The sequence below is a fragment of the Colletotrichum truncatum genome, assembly GCF_014235925.2.
Source record: "Colletotrichum truncatum strain CMES1059 chromosome Unknown Contig_0001, whole genome shotgun sequence".
In the NCBI taxonomy this organism is placed as follows: Eukaryota; Fungi; Ascomycota; class Sordariomycetes; order Glomerellales; family Glomerellaceae; genus Colletotrichum; species Colletotrichum truncatum.
In genome coordinates, this window is record NW_027222398.1 from 1127910 (window position 1) to 1148386 (window position 20477).

General features: G+C 52.6%; 7 protein-coding genes across 7 annotated transcripts; 2 read left to right on the plus strand and 5 right to left on the minus strand.

Moving 5' to 3' along the window:
• Positions 1–757: 757 nt before the first annotated feature.
• On the minus strand, positions 758–1471 carry CTRU02_200270 (uncharacterized protein; the record flags this gene model as incomplete). Its single annotated transcript, XM_036718270.1, has 2 exons — positions 758–830; positions 891–1471. 2 exons carry the CDS (start codon positions 1469–1471, stop codon positions 758–760), a joined length of 654 nt encoding a protein of 217 aa, XP_036589270.1.
• Positions 1472–2304: 833 nt separating this feature from the next.
• CTRU02_200271 (Glycosylphosphatidylinositol anchor biosynthesis protein 11) lies at positions 2305–3124 on the plus strand (the record flags this gene model as incomplete). Its single annotated transcript, XM_036718271.1, has 2 exons — positions 2305–2655; positions 2708–3124. 2 exons carry the CDS (start codon positions 2305–2307, stop codon positions 3122–3124), a joined length of 768 nt encoding a protein of 255 aa, XP_036589271.1.
• A 2274-nt stretch (positions 3125–5398) lies between these two features.
• CTRU02_200272 (Plasma membrane proteolipid 3-like protein 2) lies at positions 5399–5624 on the plus strand (the record flags this gene model as incomplete). The annotated part of the gene is made up of 2 exons (XM_036718272.1): positions 5399–5522; positions 5575–5624. The coding sequence occupies 2 exons, from the start codon at positions 5399–5401 to the stop codon at positions 5622–5624; spliced, it is 174 nt and encodes a 57-aa protein (XP_036589272.1).
• A 1541-nt stretch (positions 5625–7165) lies between these two features.
• Positions 7166–8055, minus strand: CTRU02_200273 (GTP-binding protein; the record flags this gene model as incomplete). Its single annotated transcript, XM_036718273.1, has 2 exons — positions 7166–7195; positions 7288–8055. The coding sequence occupies 2 exons, from the start codon at positions 8053–8055 to the stop codon at positions 7166–7168; spliced, it is 798 nt and encodes a 265-aa protein (XP_036589273.1).
• Positions 8056–9240: 1185 nt separating this feature from the next.
• On the minus strand, positions 9241–10038 carry CTRU02_200274 (uncharacterized protein; the record flags this gene model as incomplete). The annotated part of the gene is made up of 3 exons (XM_070203663.1): positions 9241–9299; positions 9525–9963; positions 10033–10038. 3 exons carry the CDS (start codon positions 10036–10038, stop codon positions 9241–9243), a joined length of 504 nt encoding a protein of 167 aa, XP_070062245.1.
• A 1102-nt stretch (positions 10039–11140) lies between these two features.
• CTRU02_200275 (short-chain dehydrogenase) lies at positions 11141–11939 on the minus strand (the record flags this gene model as incomplete). Its single annotated transcript, XM_036718274.1, has 2 exons — positions 11141–11300; positions 11401–11939. 2 exons carry the CDS (start codon positions 11937–11939, stop codon positions 11141–11143), a joined length of 699 nt encoding a protein of 232 aa, XP_036589274.1.
• Positions 11940–13361: 1422 nt separating this feature from the next.
• CTRU02_200276 (uncharacterized protein) lies at positions 13362–18787 on the minus strand (the record flags this gene model as incomplete). Its single annotated transcript, XM_036718275.1, has 3 exons — positions 13362–13405; positions 13459–15082; positions 15134–18787. 3 exons carry the CDS (start codon positions 18785–18787, stop codon positions 13362–13364), a joined length of 5322 nt encoding a protein of 1773 aa, XP_036589275.1.
• Positions 18788–20477: the final 1690 nt, after the last annotated feature.

Below are 20477 nucleotides of genomic sequence, written 5' to 3' on the forward strand. Positions count from 1 at the left end.
GAAATGCATCCGATATTCAACTTCGTACGTTCCTCCTCTGTAATGCTTCGCCGTCGTGTTCGTTCGGCGTGTTTCGTTCCGATTTCCCGCAGAAACCCCCTTTGTTGGTCTGGCGGTGACTGCAAGTGGGGACCCGGTTCGCTGGCGGAAACCTAGCTGCAACGAAGAGCGAATCGCCTTGTGTAGCTCACGCGTAGGTACACTTGCAAGAAACCGCAAAAAGAATGGTGCCGCCGTCGTAGTCGTCGTCGTCGTTTGCGCCTGAGCTGGGGAGTGTTGTCAAGTGGTCAAAATTGGAGGACAGCTTCAGCACGACGCGGTCACAGTCCGGGGAGCTGCAGGGGCGCGAATGGCTAAGACGGAAGTGGAGTAGCGCGACTCGGAGCGGTTGTGCATTGGCCATTTCAGGGTCTCAGTCATACTGTGTAAGTCTGGCCAAACAGCAACACGAAGGACTAAACTTGGGCGTTTAAGGTAGGTGTAATTGCGTGGCATGTTTTCATAAGCCATCAACTTCATTTGTAGAAGGAATTTGCACGGTTCAATACTCAAAATGGCAAGTTTGTGAACAAAGTAAATTATGCATGGTTCGCATGAACTTCTACCGATGCTGTATCCAAGAAGCCCCCGAACGCCGTAGATGCTTGAGATATGTACAGGTATCTCTGATATGTTTAAAATTCCCAAATTCTAACTTCCAACTCCCATTTCGTTGTTGCCATTCAATGTAGTTTGAGGAATGGTGTAAAGTCGCTGCTTACATGCGGCCGTCGAACAGCAGGTAAGTGAGGTAGGGCCAGCCAAGGATAAAGCTGGCGAGGGGGAAGAACCTGTGGAGTGGTCTGTTAGTTGTGTTTCGTCCCAATGTTGAGAATTGCAAGATCGCTTACATGGCGGCAGTTACAAGACGCTTCTGGATCATGGCGCCGTAGAAAGGTTTGGCATGAACGCCGGTCTGGGACATTCTCTGGAAGGGATGAGGCTCAAATGAGCGGGCAACATTGCGCATGTTGGTCAGGAGAGAGAATTGTCTGCGCTGAATGGCCATGCGAGCGGCAGTGCGGGCGGCGAAGGCGGGAGACATTTTGAGTGATGTGTGGGTTTTGTGAAAAGGAGTCGAGTAGACTTTTGAAGTGTTGAGGAGAGAGGCTTTTAATGATACACTCGTACAAAGGATGGAGTTGAGAGTTGTGTTTTTGAGTCGAGACTCTGTTGAATGTTGTTGCTGTTGTGTGGTGATGATGAGGAAAGACAAACACTGCAGACAGGAAGTTGCTTCGGATCTTATACCGAGAAGAAAAATATGCATTCTACCCGCACAGCTACGAGATCTATGAGCATTGACAAGCCATTCCGGGATTTCCAACGGCAAGCACCTATTGTGGGCAGATGGACAAGCAGCTTTGCCCGTAAGATTGCCGTGCCTGGCGGGAACGAACGAGTCTCCAAATCCAGGCCCGGTCAAAATCATGCCATCCTATCTCTAACGGCCCCCCAAAATATCCATGGCTATGGGATTCTGCAATGAAAATTGACAAGGCGAGAGTGTCTCACCCAATAGGCGCAGCCGCGCTGGCGGGGGCTAACGCATGCTGCGCAACTTTGGCAGTGGTTGCAAAGCTGGTCTAGAAAGGTTGTGTAGAAAAACTGTCGATGGGCGATCGTGCGTTTTCATTCTGTTTCCTGACGACTGCCAACCATTATGGGGTGATGTGGTCTGACGGTGGGCATTGAGGGTGCTTTTTCATTGGCTGATACCAGGGTCTGGATTCCTGGCGAATGAAATGATCGTCACTGCTGACCATCCAAGCGAACAATCGAACCATGGGCCCAACCGGCTGGGAGCGACGATGAGGAAAAGTCCGGGGAAAGATTGACTGCTGATTTGATCCGAACTCTCAAGATATCAGCATTCAGATCCCGAGAAACATAGGGGATCACAAGATGACATCGTTGTGCCTGTTTTCACGAACGAATTGTAAGGTTCAGTGTAACCTCTGACTGTTGTGGGCAGAGTACGTACCCAGCCTGCAAGAAAGATGACTGGCCCAGGAATCTGGGGTTGATAGGTTGGCTTATCGCATTAGCTTAGCTGAGATAGTCAGGCTTATCACCATGTGACTCGGGCGGACCCGCCTGGTGCGGTCGGACGTTGGCGCCGCTCCGCGGTTTTTCCTGAGCCGTGGCCTTCCGGGTTCCCGCTCAATTGAAGTTCTCATCTACCGAGTGGAAAGCTACAGAAAGTCTCTCGACCGTGATCGCCCGACCGACCGACCGATCGACTGACTCACACGTCCGCCCGCCATGCCACTGGTAGATCCTGTGACGATGTCGACGCCATCAAAGGCTGCCTCCGACGCGGGCAAGCCGAAGGACGGGCTGCACCCAGTTTATGCCCTTCCGAGCCCTGCTGCCCAGGTCGTTCGACATGTGCAGCCGGTGCTGCTCGCCGGCCTCTTCGTCGCGCAGTTCAATGCGCTGGTGACCGACCCTGTCCGCACGCTACAAAATTCTCTACCAGTCGTTGTGGCGATACAAATCGTCTACGCATTCGTTTGTCTACCTGCGGCTGGATCGCAAACAGTAAAGCCTGGGCGAAAGGCTCGGCCAGGCGAAAAGAAGAAGGTCGAGAGCACAGGGCCGAATCCTTTTATCGTAAGTCTAACCAAACATACAAACTGTGAGTCTTCGCTAACGGTCAGCGTAGGCTATCTTTCTCTCCGTCCTGCTCACAGTTCTAATCACGCCCGCCCTTCACATCGTCCTTGTTCTCTTCGGAGCCCCTTTCCTCACACATGTCCCGCATACCCTCCTCTGTTCCGCCAACATAGCTGCCCTAGCGCTATTTCCGCTTTTTTACGTCCACGGTGTCGACGCGAGCACATGGGTATCTATCGCCAGCGCAGCTGCGCCGCTGGACGAGGCCTACGGTGGTCTAGTTGGAGGTCTGCTAGGTTCATGGCTCGGCGCGGTGCCCATCCCTCTGGATTGGGATCGTGAATGGCAGAAATGGCCCGTTACGATTCTCTGTGGCCTTTACGCGGGCTACATCTTGGGCAAGACTATTGGCGGCACACTTGTATTTGGCAAGAAAATGGCGGGTTCCCCGAAAGACGACGAATAAACTGGCCCAAGTATACCCAGTGAGCAATGCCTCGAATGAAAGTTTGCAAAATATCGGCGACGATAAACCCAAGACGTAACTAGTTTCTGGGCAGAAGATGGGGGAACGATGACGATCATGCGTTCCCTCATTTCTAGTCCGAAAGATTGCCTTCGGGGTCAGGTGTGCCATGCTGAGGCCCTAGATCTGAACTTGGAGGCGGTATGGTTTCGGCCATGTATAGTTGAGCTAGAATAGCTTCGACAGACCCTCGTCAAATTAGTAGGCCCTTGGCTTATGTGTAATAATCGATGTATCATAGCTGTAGCTGATGGCTAAGAACTTAGCCTGCCAACGAATGAGAAACCAAAAGTTCCAAGACGCAAATCGGCACACAAGTCCAAATGGCGAGCAAGTAGGGCAATAAACATCTAGTTCGGATGAGCCGCGAGACGTCGCAATCCAATCGTGCAGTGGGACAGTCAGTGTGTGACGGGACAGTAAAGCGCGCAGTGGGACAGTAATGATATCTGTCATGGCACACATCATTTAACAGCCACAGACAGCAAGTTTTCTCATGAACCCAGCCCTACAGACTTCACGACGTAGACGTAAAAACGTTATCTTAGTCCGACGTCTTTTTGCCATCCGCGCGCCCCTTTCGCAAAGCGGGTATAGGCCGCGTCTCCGTCCCAGCCCTGCCAGCTGCCGAGCCGACTTGGCCCCTTTGCCGCCAGGCATGACCGGGCCCCTTGCGTCATAAGTCACAGGCACCTTGGTTTCATTGGTGAAACAACTTTCATCAGTGATTGGGATGAAAAGAAAAGAAATAACCACCTGAACAGCCGCAGAAGAGCAAGAGAGGTGGGGAAGTACCTTGACCACTTCAGATCTCTGTCTTCCCCTCCGCAGCAAGCGCAGACGGACCGATATTCGTTGAAGAGCAATTAGCATGAACCTTGATCATGGGAACTTGAACGATGCATTGACAGGCAGATCCCCTGGGCACACATGTGGCTGAGTCGTCACTCCGAGTTCCATAATCAGCAACCACAATGTGGCGCTGTGGCTCACTGCCTGCATGAGCTGGGGACCCTTCCCTGCCTGCGCCATGGTGACTGCTTCTAGGTGCCATTGAGAGGTTGCCAGCGGGTGGAGCTATACTGAAAGTGGCAGAATTAAGAAGATGGACCCCACCGACAACGCTAGTGTGGGCTCGGCTGATGACGTAGCATCCACTCTACCCGCCCACCAAAGACCTCTCGCAACTTTCCAGTCCACAGATTTAGAGAACAAGTAAGTTACAATGACTGTGCACCTCTGATGTAGCCGGAAGGGCCGTGCTGGGTTCTCATGACGGCGGGAATGGCTGAGAGCAGGGGTGGACGCGCAATGAGGCTCGATCTACCTGAGTAAGGATAGATCAGACACGAGGTACGACGCATAGCAAGGAGATTTCTGCGAGGGAGTTTGCGAACTAGCGTATCTTGATGTAATTCCAGACGCCTGATAGCAAGGCGAGACAGTTCTTTTACAGGAACAGGCGTGCTGTACCGCACCTCCACGGTGATACGCCATGGAGGTGCAGCCGCCTCTGCTTCTGCTCCGCTCGGTTTAGTTCGTGGTTTTCGGAGAGATCCAGGGAGGAGGGGGTCACTGCAAAAAGTGGGTAGAGGTGTGGCTTGTCCGCAACGCACGGCAGCCATCCTCCAAGAAAAAGAGAGAAAGAAAAAAAAAACCGAACAGCCTCCGAGGTACCTACTGTGCGCCTTACTACTAGTAGAGTGTACACCTTATTCTTGCCGCAACAAACCGGTAATGAGTCGATGACGCATGTGCCTTCTCATTCCACCCCCAAGCCTTCCCGGCACGACAGGACACCTGCCACCTAGGCTTGTCTGCTGGGGAAGTGCGCTTGGGTGGTGCTTGGGTACTTTCAGACCTCTGTGGTCTGGCTCTTGCAACTGGCCTGTCCCTTGTCAGACGTAAGGTAGAAAAAACGGAATGGGGGGTCCATGCAAGTCCACATCACATCACTGTGAGCTCGACTGGTGACCGTGACCTTGCACCTTGCTAGGTCCCTACTTCTTTTTTTCCCTGGCTGGGTCTTGGTTGCCCAGTCCGCTCCTCTATTTAAGCATCTCATCCCCAGCCCACCTTATCTGTCCCCTCTCAACATTCTCAACCAACGAACTTACAAATCGACCACAGCATTAGATCTCCAAAGATCTTTTCGAATACTCCAGACACAAACAACCTAAATATCCTCCTTCGTCACAACACACATTAAGCATCATGCCTTTCACCGCTTCCGATATCTGCAAGATCCTCCTTGCCATCATCCTCCCGCCCGTCGGTGTCTTCCTCGAGCGTGGCTGCGGTGCCGACTTCTTCATCAACATCCTGTTGACCATTCTGGGTAAGCTTCAGCAAGCTGGACAACTATTCTAAGCATCTACTAACGTGCATAGGTTACCTGCCCGGTATTATCCACGCTCTGTACATCATCTTGAAGTATTAAGCGTCCCGTCGCTGCGAGAACGCCAACCTAAACCCGCCTACACTCTAAAGTCATGACGATGAACTAGCAAGCGACAACGGCACGACCTCAGCCCTTCGCTACGCGATACTCTATCGCTGAAGAGGAGGGTAGTGATTGAGCGTGGTTGGGCATTCCAGCGACTTCAGCTTCCGTCTTATCCGACAATTTTTTGGGATCCTCCTGCAGCCGGTGGCAGGGGTTCTGCCTGTCCTGCAGGGTGGCCTAGTTCCCTAACTATTTGTTTTTATGACACGACACAGCAACGGCCTCTTTTCCTCTGTTGGGGGCGGTTATACTATTCATGGACTCTTTTTCTCATCGGTTCTACTCTTCCGGCGTGCTTCATCGAGACGGAACGTTTTGGCTAGGCATTCAAGACGAGGAATGGATGGGAGACATTGGACTGTGTACATTTGATGCTTAATTCGATACCCGACATCAATCTCTTCAATCCGAAAAGACTTTCTCTTAATAACCTTTCGATGCTGTTGCAGAGTGATGCGCTGTCAGACAATTGCCAAAGTGTGGTTGCTTAACACCCGGCTGTGCCGCATGACAGCGGAGGTCAAAGTGCTGTAATCGGTAGTTAGCCTGCACTGCCGGGCGACTTTACAGTGATGTCATTTGCTTGTCACCTTGTAGCAATGAACTTTATCCGGAACCTATCTACCAGTAGGTAGAGACTTTAAACAAATCGAATTGAAGGACCACTAAAGATGCTATTTTTAATTGCAAAAGACGTGTCCAAGCAAATATCTGCAAGAATTAACCTTCCCGCGTCTGTAGAGAAAGCGCTACTGTAGCCCGTAATCTGTCTCCGGTCGTAAATCTTTTTTTGACGATGCCACAGGCGGAATTCGAGGGACGCGTAACACACTATTTGGGACAGTGGGCCCCACTCGGGAGGAAGCCGAAAGCGTTTACTATTGAGGCTGGCAGGGCGGCTACTGGGGGCTACTGGAGTTTTCAGGAGATTTGAGGCCCTCAGTATGCTGGTCCAAACACAACCCTCCCCTGTCTACGGGCTGTGTTTAATTACACGCAGACCGTTGCGCCGGGCTACTAGGCCGCGCTGTAGATCTCACAAATAGTGCAGTTCGGTGAGCGCGAATCGCGAGTGCGAAGCAGAAACAGAAACAGCGAGAGAGAAGGAGAGAAAGAGTGCGTGTGAGGTATCCACTCGGCGCAATGACTCGGTTTTGGGGGCTGAGATTTTGAATCTTTTTAATTTCGAGGCCCATCACACATCCCTTCCCCTTGCATCTTTTGCCCTGGTGATCCCGTTTGCTGGGTTAAGGGTTCCGGCGTACCCGCTGCCAACTATATGTATTTCATTTGGAGCTTTGCGATGAACCCTTGGGGGTTTTTTTGCCCACGGGTATGCTTAATGTCACGAGGCCTTCCAATCATCGGACGGCAGCATGCTCTAGCAACTATGGGTAACGTACGGAGTAGGGGCGGTGTGAGATTTTGATCACTAACAACAGGGGTATACGGTGACACCTGAGCTTTGCCTACGTTCAACCTCTTCCCACCTTGAACGACAGGACCTGTGGGGGGGAAACGTTAGCCATTCTGCTTTTTCAGCCTGAAGATGAAATATGACAAGGCATAGGTCTGGTGGGGGGCTATGCGCGCTTACATCGTTCTTGCCGACCGCGACAAGGTCGTCCTCTGCCACTCTGATACCCCCAGCGCCCTCGATGTACGCGATAGGCGCGTCGCCCATGACTTTGCGGGCCGCCTCGCCCACCGTTGTGCCCTTCTTTACCAGCACGCAGTCTCGGAAAACAAACTTAGATTCGGAGGCACCGGACTGGAACGTTGATGTGTTGCGCACTGGAAACACCGGTACAAGACCCAGGATGTCAGCTGCCTTGCTTAGCACCTGCACCACGCCGGTTGATCCGAACCGGTAGAGCACCATATCTTTGAGGTTCTCTATCCGGTTGCGGTTCTTCTCGTCCAGCTCCTTAAGGCCACCTCCCGTGGGGTCTCCCTGCTCAATAAGATCCTCCCGTGTGTCGACGAACTCGCTGCCTTCTGTATACTTGATATATCCCTGCTTGGCCATCTTACGCAAGAAAATCTCCGAGATAGCTGAACAAAGTACGATCGTGTTGGGGTCCTGCATTTTTGCGATTTTCGCAATGTTCTTGTCGGCATCAGGGTGGTCGATTTTGTTCAAAGCGATGACTGTTGGAAACTTTTCGTCTGTGAAGGCGTTGACCACCCGATCGATGGTCGCCTCATCCCAATTCTCGAGCGGCTCCTTGATACCTAATCGATCCAGCGCGCGTGCAACAACGTTGGATGTACTTCCGTAACCAGAAAACTGACCCTGTAGCGTCTCGATAGCCGTCGCTTTGATGGCCATGTGGCGCCTTCTGATCGAGCCCCATTTCTCCATCAGATTGCCCTTGATCCATGCCACAATTTCGCCGCGCAGCCAGGCGATGTCGACTGAAGGATCATAACCGCGTGTTTCTTTTCCTTCGGCATCCACCGTGCCTGATGCGTCCACCACGTGTATCAGCGCATCGGCGTGGCGGAGATCGTCGAGGAACTTATTGCCCAGGCCTTTACCCTGATGGGCGCCCGGCACAAGGCCGGCGACATCGAGGAGCTCGATGGGCACAGAGCGACGGCCGTCAGTGCAGGCGCCATAGTTGGGCTTGCAGCGGTCTGAGACATTGTGTCGCGCGCAGGCGCAATCTATTTGAAGATAACCGATCGCTCGCTGAGGGTCAATCGTCGTAAATCTAATGGTGAAGCCGTCGCATTAGTATAAACCGAATGATCCTAAAGGCCTGGGTGTGAAGTGGGTGGTCAAGTGAGAGGATCAGGGCGTACGGGAAGTTTCCTGTTCACGAATTCCATCAGCGGCCAAGTCGATGGCGGGGTCGATTTTTCTCGGTCGAGCGGGCTTAAGAGTACGGACCAACTTTTGAGGTGGCGTCTGTGAGACTGTTGAGCGTAGTGCTCTTGCCAGCCGACGGCTTGCCGACCAGGCCGATCAGCGGATCTCGAGGCATTATGTCGGTGTAGGCAGCGGTGCTGTCGTGGTGGACTTCGAAGGTCGTTCGAGGGGTAGTGATTTTGCGAGCGAAGGGCGCGAATCCACCCTGTCACTGTATTCGCTTATGCAATGAGGGGTTCCCCCGCTAACACTATTTCTATTTTCTTCTATCGAGGTATCTGTGACAAGGTCATCTATCAGCCCACAACTCCCTTGAATGTTTACGAGATAAACATAGGATTGGCTGCTGGAGCAGTGTTTGAAACATAAATATGTATCCGTCAACTTTGCCCTAAACGGTTTGATTTGCAGTCCAAAGTGGACAGGTTTCTCTAGTTGTTATGCGTGCTCTATAGGTGAACTGGCTTGCAAGAACTCAACTTGCTGTACCATCGTGGCAGGGGGCTAGGGGTTCAGTGTTGGTCATAGGCAATTTCTACGGGATTTCACCGAATGTTTAATTCAGTATATGCACCTTTTCTTTGCTAATAAGACCCAATGCTAATGTATCATGCTCCCTTAATCCAACAACTCCGTCGTCCCTAGACCTTACTGCTGGACAAGCTATTCATTCCTCTAGTCCATTTCAACATCGTTGGCAGCCGCTGCCGCATCCTCGTGGCCGTCTTCAGAAGCTTTAAGCTTTGAGTAAGTATGTAAGCTGCTCTGGAATTACATTGTTTTGTCAGCATCGTCGACAGGATTGGTCTTTTCTTCATCATCTCCAGCCTGGGTGAAAGGTTTATGTCTGGGATGAATAGAAGAAATTTTATCCGAATCCGTGTTAGTGTTTAGGTCATTTTTGTCACTAGCTGAAATCGTTTTTCCCTCGAAATCTCTCTCAAAAATTGATAGCTTACGCTTCAGGGGAGTAGGGTGGTTTTGGACATCCATGTCCATCTCATCGGCATCGATATCCGAGGCATCTTCAAAATGCTCCACGAAGCGAGAGACTTTGGCTTTCCGGAAAGGAGGAGGACTGGTTTGAGGAGAATTGACTATTTCTTGTTCAGAGCTTGAGACCATTTCCTGGTCTGATGGTGTAGTGGCATTGTCGTTGCCAATCCGCGTCAACTGCACAAGCTTTGCGACCGCCTGTTGAAGGTGCGCTGCCACTGGGGCGGCGAACATGTCAAGGTTGACATCTGTTGCAAGCCAAAGTATCAATGAATGAATAATAACTTGTAAGCATGTATCCTCGGCTTCGTCGGAACTCTCATAATGGCCCCAGTCCTCTGTAAGCGACGACACACAACTGTCAATGTCGGATATGGCCTCAGCATTTGGTTTCTCGGCGAACTACACCTGTTGTATGGTGTTATCAGAGAGGTTATTGTAGGCAGTGACGACAAATCGAGGGCTACTTACCATCATTCTGTCCCAGCTAGCAACCGCAGGCTCGACGTATTGTTGGATCTGGTCCTATTGGGAATGTCAGTTTACAGGTTTATCGAAGTGGGTGATGACACCTTCAGAACCGAATCAGACTTGCCTCTGTCAGATCGAAGTTGGCTATGCCTTCGAGCAGAGCTGACTTCAATGTGCGTCGGTGGCCTTGGTTATTTCCCGACATGATTAGATCTCTGCTTGTTGGTCTCTACGGTGACGTTGTTGTCCTTGGGTGGCGATAGGCTTCTAATCCAATTTGAAAATCTTTAAAGTCAAGATTATGTGGTGATCGATGCATGTCTAAACCAAACAATTACTCGTGACGCGACGGGTGAGGACAAATCGAATGACGAGATTGAATGAAGAATGCAGGCTCTCCTGTATTATTTCCTTAGCAGTAACAAATTTTGCTAAGTAGGTTGGCCAAAGAGGCAATTGCATGCATATTGATGTCCCATGAGGGAGGTGCTGAATGACACCAAATTGCTTCTGTCACCGTCATGTATCTTTACGTCCATATGGTCTTTCTCTTACAGATTGAAAATGGCATTGTAGAGTGTTCTTTCATTCTCTCAATAAGAGGGTTGCCCTTGTTTATACTTTCATGCACCTTGATCTTTCTTCGGGCGCGTAGCTGGTCAATTATTTTCACGTATATTTTCTCAACGTGGATAAGAAGCAAGCATGAGTATGATAGCACTGCGGCGAGGCACTCGCGTGCTGGAAATCTCGTCACAGTTTGACGGCGGTCACTGCCCTCTCCTTCCTAATCTTATCAGTATCATGTTGGCAGTTTCAATCAACTATTATGGTTGAAAACTTTCTTTCTTGAGGTGAAGCCATACTCTTGTCTCTCTGAATGACGTCAACTAATATCACGGATTATGCCCTCTTGGAAAACAATCCGACCTGAAGGATTTGTGGAAGACAAGTAAGCAAAGTTTGCAGCATGAAAGACTCGCATTACCAGATAAGATACATGGATTTTGATCGTAGGGCAGTTTCCTCATCAATTCGTGTCTCATGCTTGACGTTCAAATGCCATAAGCTTTCTTATCCTCTCCCACCTCAGATTCCAACTTCCGCTTCAAAACTTCTTGTATTCCCCATCGACAAACGTTACAGCCGACGGCAACTCCTCCACATACCCCTCAGCAAGATGCAAGTAGAACTTGCCATGCGACTCGGCACCAAGATCACCGCCCGCGTTGCTCCCATCCGCCTTCCTTTCATCAGCGTAGAAGAATCTGCGTTTCATCGTCAGCGTGTCCTTCCTTGCGTGTGCCAAGAAAACAACTAAAACAAAGCAACTAGGAAGTAAAAGGCCGTGAGGGAAGGAAATCTTACCTCCATCCCTTGCTCTGATAGAACCCATCCGCTGCCCCGACCCAATACCAGGCCAGACTCTTTCCCGCCCCCAAAGTGAGGAACAGTGGCACCGGCACAGGCTTGGTATTCAGGCCATTGCCGGTGAAAATAAATCTGCCGTTCTTCTCCCCGGCCTCGTTCCACCCCTTGGCCGCCTCTCCAGCAGCGACCCACGCCGCGGTGGCGTTAACCCTGACGTCGGCTTCAAACTGCTCTATTCCAAGGCTAAGAAGGTTTTCGGCATCAGGAGGCTGGGAGACGGTGGCCGCATTGTAGACTACCACCTTGGGCGGGTTTCCAAACTGCTTCTTCGTGGCCGCGAACGCGTCGGCGACCTCAGAGGGAACAGAGACGTCTGCTCGGATTCTGAGGTAGGACGTCTCAGGGTCGACAGAGGGCGGAGATGGGTTGCTTCGTGAGACGACACCAACGGAGTAACCTGCCGCGGCGAAGTTGCGAGCAATGCCAGCGCCAACACGACTGCCTGCGCCGAGGACGAGGACGACGGGAGAAGCCATTGTATCAGTTCGAAAGACTTCTTTGAAAGGGCGAATGAAAGACTTTGGGATCTATGTAAAAGTGTAATTTTCTGTTTGAAGTAAGCTAAGCCTCGTACATTAAAGGACCAAAGCCATCTAATATAACAAAATCTCTCTCTCTCTCTCTCTCTCTCTCTCTCTCTCCAACGTGATATCCGATTCAAATCACCTCACGGCATCACGTATTTCCATCTGTGACGAAGTTTACCCCGCAGAATTATTCCAGCCTCACATCCACTTCTGCCGCACCTTGCAAATCGAAGGCCAAAATGGCATCAATCTGCAAGCCTGCAAGTTCCTACCCGCGCGGCACACTTACAAACACAATTACAAACATACACATACGCCGCTGGTAATAACACCTGCCTGACCACAAACTGGCATTTACACCAACCCCTGCGTCACAGTCCAGGTTAGCGCATCCTACGCAACAGAGGAAGGCAGGCGTCCAGGCTGACAAACCACAAGAACTACCTCACCGAGCTGACCGATTGATAGGCCAGTAGACTAAGCTAGGATAAGCAAAAGCGACAGTGTTCCTGCATAGCGGATTCAAAAAGACGCCGTCAGGCCTCGCGCGGGGGTCGGCTTCTTCATTGATCCATCTCGCAGTGGAAATGTTCTCTCGTCCCACATGTATACGCTCACATTCCATTCGCCTTTTGCATTTGCATTTCGCACACACTCGGGCGACATGCGACGCACGACGCGAGGCAAACGTTATCGCGCGCGGGAACTTGACTAATCCGATCCAGCCTGCTTGGCCTGCCTCCTTGCAGGTTAAGCAGATTTCGTGTACATGTGGGCCGCGTACCTCAACCCGGATCCCGAGGCAGCTGATAAATCGAGTGAGGAATCATTACACCACCAATCATAGTATGCAGAAAGACCAAGAATGGTGTCGAGGCAGGGTATAGGTTCCATTATCCGCGACTAAAATTACATCCCCCCCCTGGTATCTGGTAAACAACTTGACTGTCTCCAAAATACGAGCAGTCCCCAATTCCCAAGTATGTGGTATCAACCAACTTCCGCATCCATTCCAATACCAATATCACGGGCCTCAACCAGCATGCCAACTGTAGGGGTGATCACTGGCACCCCTTTAAACATCGCTCAAACGCAAAACTATCAATTGCGTGTCATGTCGTCATAAGGTTGAGTAGCGAACCATTTCTCTGTCCTCCGCCTTTTCCATGAGGTTCTTGGACTTTGCCTTAGGTCCGTTGCCGCAAGCAAATGTATCCTGCTGTCTATAGCAGATTGCAAAAAATCTGCATTCAATATGTTTCATGATTATAGGTTGATCTGGCGATTCAAGCTATCCAGTAGCATCAACTCATGTACTACTGCTCATTTTCCTGTACCAAGTGAATAGAGCTTGCAATAGGAAATCTTTTTCTAAAAGGTGTCGGTCTCGTTACTGGCGACTGTGCCGAAGGTGTCTAGTCCACTTGTTAGAATTCGTAACTCCCAAGCTCAGGGATATCGTGCTTACCTCTCTTACGGCGTCGCTCCTCCCTGGCGGCTTCCTCCTCCGCACTCTTCGGAGTCATCGCTCGAGGACCACTAGGGCGGCGAGCTGGCATGCCCAGGGCAGCATTCAGATTGCGGTTCTCTGGCTTGGGACTACCGGTGTAGTTGCTGGGTTGGGTGCCAGGGCCGGTGCCATAACCACTCTCTACGCTGTTGTAAGGCAAGGGGCTGTTCTTTGAGGCCAGCTTCGAGATGCGAGCTTTGGAAGGGGTAGTGGCCCTCTCCTCGATAGGCTCCTTAGGTGGACGTGGAGGGCCTGCTGGAGACGAGTTCCAGTACTCGCCAGTCGCAGCCCCGGACCCGCCGCTGTAGCGATTGACATTTGCAGGTAGGCGGTGCAGGCTGGTGGCAGATCCAGCCCAGTCGGCTGACTTGGGGGACATTGGTGTGTCGTACTCGTAGGCTTGGCTCTCCAAGGCTGCCTTAAATCTCTCAGTCTGTCCTTGGCGAGGTTGAGGGTGTTGGAGGTTGACCGAATTGCGGTGAGCTTTGTACTTTGGGTCCTCAGGGGTCATATAGGTGCCAGGGGCAGGCGGCACGGTCTCCAGCCGCTGGGGAACAGCAGATAGGTCTTGCTGAGAGAACCCAGAGTGCAACTGATCGCTTTGGTACTCGTCCTGGTACCGGTCGTCGTACCGGAGATCAGACCCTGACCGGGAAGGTGGGTGTTGGAGGAACTCTCCGTCATTCTCCTTCTTGCTAGAACCACTACCACGGAAGGCTTTGCTGACGCTGGTGGCAGTTGATTCAGACCATCGGGAGATCTTAGGGAACCAGCTAGAAGACCCCCGTGACTTATGTTTCTTCCCCTTTTCTGTCCTGGGAGTGTTGTCGTTGCTCAAAGATGCGTTCTGATTATTGTCAGGCTGGGGAGGGGTGCCAAGGGGCACGGAACCACCCCGTTGGAATTCTCGGGTGGGCGTTCGGAGGCCTTGCGGGCTGCGGTATTCTGGCTCCTGGTGGTAGTCTTCTTCGTTGTCTTCGTGAACTGTGCTGATTCGGTTGGGCTCGTAGCCAAGCTTAGAAGGACCACGCGACTGGGCAAACGACGACATGCCTGATTGGCTGCCGTGACTAGTAATAGAAGTGCCAGCTTGACCTTCAGGTTCGTAACCGCGGTCTTGCTCATACTGCATCTCAGGTGTAAGATTCTCGTACGACTGCCGACCACTGACCATTCCAGGACGGACAGTTTGCGCCTTGAGGGTGTCGACCTCGCTCAAGAGCTGGTTGAGCATATCCTCAATTCTGCTGAGATCGTTGGTGCCCTTGGCGCTGAGGCCTTTGAGAGCCTTGCGGAAGAAGTTACTCTTCTTGGTGGTTTCGTCGAGCGTGCTGTTCTGGGACGCGCCGCTGTAACCCTTGATGGATCGAGGAAGGCTGCCGGGATAGGGTCGAGGACCGCCAATAGCGTTCTTGACCGTTTCCTCAGTGTTCTCCTGAACCTCCTTAATAATGACATCTTCCGTGTTGGCAAGAAGCTTCTTGAGGTCCTCGAAGGAATTTCGCATCTCGGCCGCAGAACGGACGAGTGTGACGAGTATCTCGGTGTCACGAGCGCTTCTTTGGGCATCTCGGACCATGAGCTATGAGGCGTCAGAAATTAATTCGAAGAAAATCAGTGCAGGAGTACTTACATGTTGCATAAGCGCAATGATATCCTTAGACTCGATTCGGTCGATACCGTTGCCAGTGGCAGCGTCGTAGAGGGGAGAATCCATACCCTGAGACATACCGCTCAAGTGTCTAGAGTGCTGCGGCACATAAAAGGGGTCCTCCCCAGTAGAATCTCCAAAAGGCATGATGGCCTTGCCTGCGGGCTGCATGTTGGGAGATTGCACAGGGCCTTGAGAGATGTAGCCTTCATCCAAGTTCTTATGACCTGGACTGCCGTGGTACGGCGCATCGTAAGCGTCGTCGAGGCCTCGAGCACCGAGGAGTTCAGGGTCGTCAATAGGACTCGCCCCGTCGTAGGGGTTTGTGATGACAGTGTCACGTTTGCGCTCAGCTGAAGTACGTCGCCATTCATCGTCAAGCTCCTGGCTAGGTTGTCGATGGTGAGCCATGGCGGCGGCACCCATGGCAGCTCCAGCAACAGCACCGGCTGCGGCCAAACCAAGATCGTGGTTGTGCTTCTCACTATCGTGTTGATCATAGCTGCCAACGTCACTCTGGCGAGGGGTAGCGTCGCCGGGCCAGTGGCCTCGATCGCCTTGGTCGCTACCACCGAGTGGTTCGCGGATAAGAGATGGATTGGTTAAAGCGTCGTCATCGACATATCCGACCTCGGGCATGGGATCGTTGAAGGTAGGCAAGGCACTAGCACCCATCCTCGGTTGGTCGTCGAGCTCGAGGCGGTCGATACTGTGGGCCGGAGTGTGGTTGGGCTCGCGCCCCTCCATCGTTCGCTGCTTAAATGACTTGTTCCTTGAGACACCTTCAGGGACCCATTCTTCGTTGAGCGCGTCGTCAACCTCCTCAACAGTCGGTTGCTGCTTGTCCTTGGCAGCCTTCAGAGCGGCGGCAGCAGCACCAACGGCTCCCGCGGCAATCGCCTTCTCCGAAGCGGTGGGCGAGTGTCTCGTCGAGGCAGACGGGGAATTTCTGTACTTGGCAGCAGAAGCAACCTTTCTACCGTACTCATCGAGATCGTACTCTCCAGCAAACTCTCTTGATCGGCTCTGACGACTCGAAGTGGGCGTCCGGCTACTTTCACGTTCGCGCTGCTCAAAGAACTCGCGATGACTGGCCACAGAGCGCTTCTCAGGGCTGACTTCTCGCGACCGAGTCTGGATCTTTGACTGGTCATCGTAAGATACGTTGGAGTCCCGGGCATACGACACATTGGAGTCGCCATATGACACTTGTGAGTCCCTTCCGTAGTCGTATCCAGTACCGGTGGTCAAGACGGACTGGTCAAGCATGGAACCATCAATGAGAGAAGCCACATTCGACTCAACTCCATTCGGCACATGTACAATATTAGGATTGGCAACGATGCCACGCACAGCCTGACCGGATACGCCCACTTCGCTGTTGTCTGTGTACTGGCTGTGTCGAAAATCTTGAGCGCTTCTGATGCTACGGTCGTCCATAGACTGCTCGTCGAACCCTCGGCCCATGATGTTGCTCGGGACTGACGACGCGGGAGACAGTGCTCTCATCTCTGACTGAGAAGGATGGGATTTCGTCGGCGACGCGGTGCCGTGAGAAAGTCTGGAGTCGCGGTGCGCTGCTGTCTCGCTTCCAGCCTCCGTGTACCCAGACACGCTGTAGATCGGGCTCAAGCCTCGGCGTTCCGGCTGGTATGGGACGTACTTCAAGGGAGGTGGCACATCCTGCGTGTTATAGTAATCGTAATCGTGACTATCATCATAATCACGGTCGCCTTCTATATCGCGGCTTCGCTCATCATAGTCGTCATAATCGTCATGGTGTGGCTGTGAGGGGCTACTGTGTTCCTCCACTTCACGCTGCTCGGTAAAGTCTCCGGTACGCGAGCGTGATAGTTCCCTCAAATCACCGTGGGACACGTTGGTATGTTTCGTACCCAGGGATTGCTGCAGGTTGGCAGATGGCGTTTGTGTAGGGGTTGGCGTCGAATCACCGGAGGCGACGTTGCCCCTGACAACCTCTTGAATTGAGGCTCTCTCCTCCGTGGCGGAATGCGGTCTGTTGGTGTCGGCTGACAAAATCGAAGTCCGGGTGAGCTCCGACGGGTTGATCTCGCTCATTAATGGCATCGGTGGTGCAGGTGCTTCCTCCGCCTCAAACTCCTCGTCATATTTGTCACGACCTAAACTTCGGCTCCGAGTTGAGCCATCAGCGCGTCGTCTTCTTCGTTGTCTTCTATCATCAGATGCTGGTGAAGCTGCATTCAATGCAGCAGCGGCAAGTCCGGCGGCTGTCGCACCACCAATGGCAGCCTTCAGTGCGCCATTGCTTCGTTGCGGGGTGTCGTCAACAGAGAGTACCGTCTCCCCTTCGACTGATTCGCCGGCGAGGCTCTGGGGCGAGTCGGCGTAACCGTGCCGGGCTTCCCGATCTCTACGTTCTCGGTGACGGCTATCACGACCAGATTCGCTGCGCTTGTCTGCAGATTTGCGCCGGTCCACTCCCAGCTCCTCGCGGGAGAGAGATGTGCCAGTGCCAGTAGATGTAAGAGAACTGCGGCGGCTTTCACGCTTGCTCTGTTCCCGCTTCAGGGCGCTCAATTCGGGCAGAATGAGTCGGCGGATAGCGTCCTCGACGGTTTCCAATAATTTTGGGTTGTTGATTGAAGACTTGGAAGCTCCAGAACGAACGGAGCTCTGGTCATATGAGCGATGGCTGGGGGAAATGCTTGACGATAAGGCACTGGAATCTGCCCCAGACATGACAGAGTCAACATGACTGCGACTAGAGCGTCGCCTAGGCGATCGCGTTCCAGTTTCGGATTGCTTTTCACTAATGCTGCTCGTCCGACTTTTGCTTGAACGATGTTTGCGCTCTTTGTCTTTTGATCTGTCACCAGACACTTTTCTCTCGCTGCTGTGCCTTTTTTTACTGCTCCTCAATTGATCGGCAGCAGCTGCACCAGCCATTGCGCCAGCGACCAGCTCGCCACCTCGAGTTGAGCTCTTACTGCGCTTGGCGTCAGAAGATTTCGACAAAACAGTGGACCCAGAGCGACCGTCGAGGAAGCTGTCGTTGGGAATGGCAGAGATCTCTGACATGTCGGGAGGCAGATAAGTAGACTCGTGAGCGTCGGCATCGGGAATCAATGGGCTAGCTGGCCTGCGGCGCCGTGCACTGCGGTCGATTTCGATATCGATAGGGTTTTTGGACACATTGGACTCCTCCGTGGCGGAAGCGTAGGACCGCATGCTTTCGGCGTCCTCGCCCTCGAGGGTTTCAACGTCAAGATGGGATGAACCTGTGGTGGAAGATAGCGGCACACGGCGAGTCAGCGAGGTCTTGCGGGTGTTGCTCTTGGTCTCGGTGATCTGGATGTGGTCGTGGCGATGCTTCTTGGACGGGGTTAAGCGCACGCGGACTGAAGGCTTGCGGTCGACGGAGCCGGGAGCACCAGGCTTGCCACCCTCAAAATACTCAATGAGAAGCGAGGTCTGGGAGCGATTGGCCGTGTGGCTGCGAGTCTTGATGGTAACTGGAGTGCCGTCCTCAGGGAGGGAGTAGTGGGAATCTTCGTCGTTTGGTCTGGACACATCGGTCGCCAGTTCGGTGGGGGTGGTGGAATCGGTCTCGGTCGGGGCAGGGAGTGGAGGAGGCTTGTTCGAGTCAACACCCATTGTGGTGCTCAGCTCGAGACCTCGGCGACGGAGAGGCGGGTAATGGGCGGCGGCGGCGGAAGACGAGTGCCTCGTTCAACGGCTCACACACCTCTTGGTTTTGTCTTGTCTTCCTCTCGATCAGGGAAAAGAAGGAAGAGAGAAGAGGGAGGAGAGTGTGAGTGGGTTGCCGACCAAGGCGGGCAAGGGTTTATTGTGGGTGCCGGTTCGCCGTTCAAGACATCAGGAGCAGTTCGTTACTGCGGGTTAAAAAAAAAAAAAAAAACTGGGCAGACTGGGCGATGAGCTGGGCTGGCAAGGCGAGCTCACGCTGGTTAGGGGCCGTTGCGATTCGATGATGTTCAGGCGCAGAGGGGAAGGGATATAGGGCAAATCGGAGAATGTTTCCGATGATCCCACACAGGCAACAATAAAGCGACAAAAAGCTGGAAAATAATATTAGGAGCAAGGAGAAAGGCGAGGGGGGAAAAAATGAGAGCAATAGTATGACGGCGCAAGGACGAGGAGGCCAAGTGGTTAAGGTACGGTGCAGCAGTGCGAGGTAAGGTAAGGTAAGGTTGGCGGTTCGCAAACTAGGGTGGCTGGGCTGGCGGTTGCTTGGGTGTTGTTTTTTCCCCGACGATGTTTTGGCCCCAGTTGCGGACCTTAGGAGCTGAGCCAGAGAAGGCAGGCAAGCTCCAGGGGTTGACCTCCTTCGAGTTTACGTCTTTTATTTTCTCCCCTCTTACGTCGTCGCAAAAACTCGACAAACAACGAAGAAGGAAAAGAGAAAGGAGGACAGTGTTAAATTAAAAAAAAGGAGAAAAAGAAAGGATTTCAAGTCAAGTTGAGAATAGTGGAAACAATATGACGAGAAAAAAAGGGCTCAAAGCCGGGTATACCAAACGGCGGTCGATGATAGAAAGACAGCAGCAGCAAGGTGAGGGATACATAGAGTCTTGGGGGGAAGGGGGGTGTCGAGGTAGATGGAGGCGACAGGCTCACAATCTTGGATGATGCAGGCAGACACGACTTTGATGGGCAGGGAAGGATGGTGGAGGAAGGGGAACGAACTTTGTCGGGCTCTGGTCTGGCTCGGCTGCGTCTGCCGCTGCGTCTCGATCAAGGCTTTGTTATTGTGTACAACGATGACGCCGCGGCAATCTATGGGGAGCGAAGTACACTAGTCATCTCAACATGGTAAGGTGAGCGCGGGAGCGGACTGGGCTGAGCCGGGTTTTGTCTTTTTGGGCTGTGATCTGGGCTAGGGACACTGGTCGAGGAAACGGCAACGACAGTAAGACTCAGGACGCCGTGGGTCCGCAATGCGTCCACTCACGCTTACTTCATTCACTGCTGTGGCAGGAGTGTACATATGCCTAGGTTAGTCGAGAGTGACTGCTTATTTTTTTTTTATTCTTTATTTAAAAGGCAACGGCGATGCTCAGGTGAGGAGAAGCACCTATGCCAACCAACAGATGGGCTCCATCCCACGAGGGGGTGGAGGTGCTTGATGAGTTGTCCCTCGCTCCCTTCCCGAAAGAGCTGGGAAGGTACCGGTAGACGGGCCAATTGCCGCCGCAGGCTTGGGGCGTGTGGAAAGGGCCTTGCACAGGGTGCCGTCCCAGAAAAGGGCAGGCTTCGTCTCTGGCCTATCTGTGGTCATGACTTCTCATTGCCATCCTGCAGTGTGCTTCGCATCATACACGCA